This window comes from Trachinotus anak, unplaced genomic scaffold (assembly GCF_046630095.1).
Source record: "Trachinotus anak isolate AG129_WGS33_773 ecotype Australia unplaced genomic scaffold, CSIRO_AGI_Tana_v1 ptg000009l, whole genome shotgun sequence".
NCBI lineage: Eukaryota > Metazoa > Chordata > Actinopteri > Carangiformes > Carangidae > Trachinotus > Trachinotus anak.
The window spans coordinates 15,707,865-15,713,864 of NW_027273860.1; the positions used below are offsets into that span (position 1 = coordinate 15,707,865).

Consider the following 6,000-nt stretch of genomic DNA (forward strand, 5'->3'; position numbering starts at 1 on the left):
CATCTTCTTATGGATATCAACACAAATACACAAATAAAACACCAGAAAAGTGTAAAATATGGGACCTTTAAAAATATGTGTGTGTGTTGGACCCAAACAGCAAACGCGACTTTATGCTCACACCTTTGAGTTTGGATTTCAGCCCCATAAATTGCCAAGAACATTAAGCCTGTTTTGGAATGTAAAAAAAAGGCAAGCTACTGAGGATAATTTGAATTATCTACTCTATATCACATTTATATGATTACATAATATATTTCTATGAAGGCAAGGTATTCCCTTTTCTTCCATATACCCATCCAACAGTTCAGTTGTTCAAATATCTGGTTTAAATCTGTGGAGTAATGCACATAGGGAGAAATTAGATCATTAGTAAAGTTTAAGAAAGTCCACAGGAGAGCACTATATTTTTAAGCTACAAAATTCATACATTTTGCATTCTGCGAGTTGGCTCTTTTTAGAGTGTACCTGCAGAACTGAAGTTTGTAACACACTGTGATGTTGTCTTTCGGCTGCTCCCATTATGGATCACATCAGCACGTTCGATGATTATGTCGAAAGTTTTCCTCCACTGAAAGGAAACACATGTATTCTAGACGTCTGTGACTGTTCTGACTATGAGAAGTGAGAAATTTCAACAGTGATAAACCCAGTTTTATCTTTGGCTACTAACTGTGGCAGCCATCTGGGCTCTGTGGGCACATTTTCAGTTTGTAAACCTATGCAGATGGAGTGTGGGGTAAGAACTTGAATGAGGCTACATATGCTCCGTCAAAAAATTTGGACTGGATGAATCCCCACTTGGTGAATCTGCTCTCCCATACACAGACTGTACTGTACATTCAATAATAAAGACAGATACTGTTCTGAACCCAGAGCAACAGAGCAAATTACAGCAGAGAGCTCAACGGGAGAATAAGCTCTGATTCCCAGGTTAGAAACGTTCCAACATCAGCAGTGACAGCACTCATTTAACATGATGAAAGTTCATGCATTTCACATACAGATGAATAACAACAACTCCAGTGCCTGGAAAAGGTGATTTGACTTCTTGAAACTAAAGACCTCTGGTTGGCCCCCACGACGAAATAGATAAATCAGAAGTAACATGCCTGGGCATCATTTTAGACTCTGAATTAAATTTTATTTCCCACATAAAGAAGGTGACCAAACCTGCATTTTGTCTCCTAAATATTACCAAAGGACAGCTGTTCCTATCCCATAAAAACCACAGTCACTCCACAGACCCTGTCAGTAAGGACAACAGAGTCAGTGCCTATGTTCTGCTACTCACTGAAAACCCACCTTTTCAGACTACACCATGCCATGCTGGCACTTACTACACTGTCACTTCTTACAAAAACTAAAATGACTGCATCACGGCTGAATGCCTCACCCAACCAGTCCTGAGTTATGGCCAAAAACATGTTTTTGGGAGGTGACAGTGACCTTGACCTGAGATACTGTGTCCTCGAGAATGGGATGAGCAGCCATGGAGGGCTGTAAAATGTAAATTTGGACATCAATGCTTGCATGACAACTCCTGATGAGGACCATGTGGTATCAGTGAAAGCGGTTGCTATATGAGCCTTGTGGCAAACTCATCATGTTAGCACTGTCACTGTTAGCACACTGTCGCTAAGTAATATCTGAAAAAAACAGAACCAGTAGCATGGCTGAAAACACTTGAAGGCAACACACATCCATTGTTTTGTTTTTTTTAATGTAAGCCTGCACCTGGGCAGTGTTTTGACAGCAGATCAGCAGGAAATGTCATGTCTGATGGCTGTGAACTCTCCACAAAAGCAGGATTTTTGTCAATTTCCTGGATACTGATTACTTCTGTCCATATGATATGTGCAGAGTAACTGTCAAATGGGCATGGACAGTGTTTTGCACTTCACATTGCCAGTATGCTCCATTAGAAGGTCTTACTGACTGAATAGCTTCAGACACACTGGGGTTGTGACTGCAGTTTTCCAACCGATAATAAAAAGACCAAATTTCAGATAAGGTGGCATCTGTGTGTTTCACTTGTAAGCACAGGCCTTTGCACAGTACACTTCATGTTTTCACATTCAAATGATCCAATTTATGCAAACATGTGCGCTGTGTGCTGCCTGCACGTCTGTGGCCTGTAACAACAGCGGAGAAGCTGCTGAGGTCAGCAGAGGGCCCAGGGCCCTACTGTCCTGCGCCGCTCCACGATACACAACAGTGACGCAAACACATCATGACTCTTCTCTCTCAGATAGTTTGGTTATCATGTGAGTATACATATGTAGCTGGGAGGTCTCACTCTGTCTCTTTTTTCCAGGAAGCACAAACGCAGAACAGTCTCCAGTCAGTGTGTTACTGGAAACGGAGCAACATAATGCCTTTATTTGACTTCTGCTGAAAACAACTAATGTTTATTTAGACCAAATGATATTCAAAGAGAAACCACAAGTAACATATATGAGTTTGTGATGAGCAGGTACCACAACTGCCATTGTGAAGTGCTGCAGATAAGACCAGAGCTAGTGAAAAAGTCGCTAATGGCTACATATGGCTTCCTGCTGCGCATATGTTACATTATTATGTTACAGATCAGGTTTACAAGAAAACATCTTTAGGTCCTGTCAGTAGCAGCTCAGTTGTTGATATGGTGGGGCCAGTCATGCACTGACGATGGCTGTGGGGCCCTCACAATGTTGAGTGCAGCATTGCGCTGCTATAGTTGCTGATTGACCTTCTGTCACTTCACTTCTTGCTGCAGCTCTATCTACCACTGTCAACATGGAGAGGACAGGGCACAGCAAACATGCAGAAAGAAAAACATAATCATTGTTTGTATGAAAAAAGATGAATGCATGTCTCTCTGACCAATCACAGAGCAGCTTTACGGATCAGGTGATATACCAAACAGGCAACTTTACACCTCCTGCCAACCTGGAGATAACATCACAGTTGCCATTCATTCAGTTCACCTTGCCATGGGGTCGCAACGAAGTCCCGCTGTTGTCTATTGTTTTAAGGTTCAAAACTAAATCTGTGACCCTGAACCTGATCTTGGAGCCTGACTGCTGATTTGCGACTAAGTGGAGTGAAGCTGCAGTTCTGAGCCAGATTTGTTTGAGACCTCCCCTTGTTCACATGTTGACCTAAATCAAGCCCAGCGGAAACACACAGAAAGAAAAACTCTGAATAAAGCCATTTACCCTTATCCTCTATTTTTTTTTCTAAAGCCCTCCAACCATGTTGATGAGGGTTTATCAATTCACAGTAGCCAACTCTCTAACAATATCACTCCCACCTCTTTAACGACTGTGTGATTCATCTTCTCCAACATTTACTATCTTTGAGTCCTTTAGGTCACATTTCCAGTTGGGTTCTATGACTCCTGAGCTGGACAAGGGTCAAACACAGGTAGCTTAAGTTTAAAGAGTTATAAACTACAACTAACAGGTGACTCAGGGCCAAGGGTTGAAAATCTACTGTTCTGGGTGCTGACTATTGTTTCGGGGGCCGGATTGAAAGGGAGGGTCTGCGAACTGGTTAAGCATGTTTAAGCACTTTTCTATCTGTGTTAAGCTTTGCAGCTGCGTATATTATATTTAATTATCAAAAAACTGAACGGAGTTTGGTGTTAGCCTTCCCATCAAGGCACTGGGGACAGTCGGGTCCCAAGGTCGGCTCATCAGCTGATTCAGTTCCTTCCTTCTCTCTGTACAGTGTGAGCTCCACCACGGACTGTCACTGCTTTCTGCACACAGAGGAGGAAACTTAGAAACCTCACAGTTGAAGTTAAAGTCAGTGACAGGGTCCGATCCACGTCGCAAGAAAGCAAACGGAGCGATTTGAAGCGCACAGTCCGCAGCTTTCGGCTCGTTTGCGTTGAGCTTTTCTTTACCTTGCTGAAAACCTCCAGGTCTTCATCCTCGTCCAGGTCCAACATGTGTCCTGAGAAGTCCGCAGGGACCGTCTGTCCGCTCATCTCACTCTCAAACTTTCCAAATGAACCGAGCTCATCAGACAGACCTGGGAGCTAAACTTAACTCCAACACAACTTCAGAGCAGCAGAAACAAACTGGAGCGAATGAGTGGGAACATCCTTTCCTGTAACCGGTTTCAAAATAAAAGCCAGATATGAACAAAAACTTAGACTTTTATTTTTTCTCAACAACCTTTTTTTTTTTTTTTTTTTTGCTTCAGGTGGCTGTGGTGGGGTACTAATTAATGTATCTACAAATGTTATACACAAAACAAAACTTTGACATTTTGATTTTCTACAGTAGCCTATTTGTTCTAATTTCACTATTGATGTAGGTCCAATATAGAATGCAGTGATACCAAATGAACAATGAATGAATTAAAGAACAAACAGAGCAACCTCTTATTTTCCAGGAAGCGGCATTAAAGAATCTTAGGTTCTTCAGGATGCATATATTCACTAATTAACTTTCAGATATAATGAATAGACTAACACAACAATTCATCTGACAATAATTCATCTTGTTGTCTCTCTGTCATGTATATTACAAACAAAGGCTGTGCTCACTACATAATAAAAACAAAAAAGTGGTAACAAACCCAGACAATATCATGTCAGGTCAACAACACATTGCACTGTTTTACAAATGAAACACATGGAAATGCGTTAGTTTCACAACATACAGAGTGTGTTTGAATGCCACATCCTATTGTAGCATTGTTGCTGAAAATGTGCAGTGAAATGCTACTTTGCCAAATTTCAATATACAGTAATCACTCACAACTATCATTAATTTATTTATTTATTTTTTTGGCTGGAAATGAGGCGGAGTGGCTTAACGTGATGGAGGCTTTTATTTTGGCGAAAACTCTAACCACTTCTGGTGTAGCGCTGGTGATGTTGTTGAAATCCCGAGCGCGCATACGCGGAAGGATCAGAGCAGGAATCACTCCCTTCATGATTCAGCTGAGCAGGGGCGGTATCAGGCTCCAGCACTAGTTTTCTACGGGACTCGAACCAGCGAAATGTTCTGTACTGTGACAGCGAACTAAATGGAGAAAAATGAAAAAAAAAAAAAAAAAAAAAAAAAAAGCTACTTTTTTCATACAGAAGCTACTTTTAAAACATGTGAGTTTACCGTGCAGATAAAAACAAAATAGGCAGAAAAAAAGCAGAAGACACACACATTAAGAATATGAATAATATATATTTTGATAAGATATGTGGACTAAGTAAAAAGCATAGACATTCAGTATAATTAGCAAGAAATGCATTGTAATTAAAGTTCCTTTCCAGACATGTTTTAAACCCTTTTAAAACGTTCTGATAAATATTTTTGGAGGGTGTACGCCACATGTTTTGAGTCTCAGTTTTTGAGGAATCTGTTGTGCACCACAAGAGAACAGCACGCATCAAGATGGTCAGCGTGAGAGGAAACATCGGAGCGACTCAGCTACACGTTTGAGCCTCGGTCACACCCAGGCTCAGACGAAGAGTCTGTTGTGCACCAAAGTTGGAGACCAGCAGTCATATCAGAATGGTTTGCGTCTTTTATTTGTTTATGCTGTTTGTTAGAGCGTTGGCAGTGATTGTGCAAATATGGCTGCTCTTTCATTGCTTTTACACAACCAACAAAACGTCAACCGGTGGAACTTTTTCACGAATAAAGCTCATGGCAGACCCTGACGATGAGCTGCAGTTTGATGGTAAAACACTTGGCTACCCCGGGTCATGATCCTGCAGTTGGCCCAGAGCTGTGGCGAGGCAACATGGGGCTCTCTTGGTTACAGTACAACTTTTTGTTAGTACAGTGTCTATATTTGTAGCAACATTTCAATGAGAAATCTAATTGGTTACAAAAATAGCTCAGTGAAATGAGATGAGAGGAGTATCAGTTGCTAACAGACATACAAGTTAATAACTGATGTTGGATTGAGTATTATGATTTTCTAACCTGAGATAACATAGGATGAAGTAAGATCGCAGGCTGTATATTAAAATGGACGTAGACTCTGGGTCTGAAAAGT

The 6,000-nt window shown here is 41.1% G+C and overlaps 1 protein-coding gene across 1 annotated transcript in view; it reads right to left on the reverse strand.

Annotated features, from left to right (window-relative positions):
- snx7 (sorting nexin 7) overlaps positions 1-4,064 on the reverse strand; it is a 39,185-nt gene extending 35,121 nt beyond the window's left edge. The window contains exon 1 of the mRNA XM_071485577.1: positions 3,893-4,064. Within this exon, the coding sequence (XP_071341678.1) occupies positions 3,893-3,976 (84 nt within the window). The 5' untranslated portion in view covers positions 3,977-4,064. The remainder of the gene's footprint in view (positions 1-3,892) is intronic.
- Positions 4,065-6,000: the final 1,936 nt, after the last annotated feature.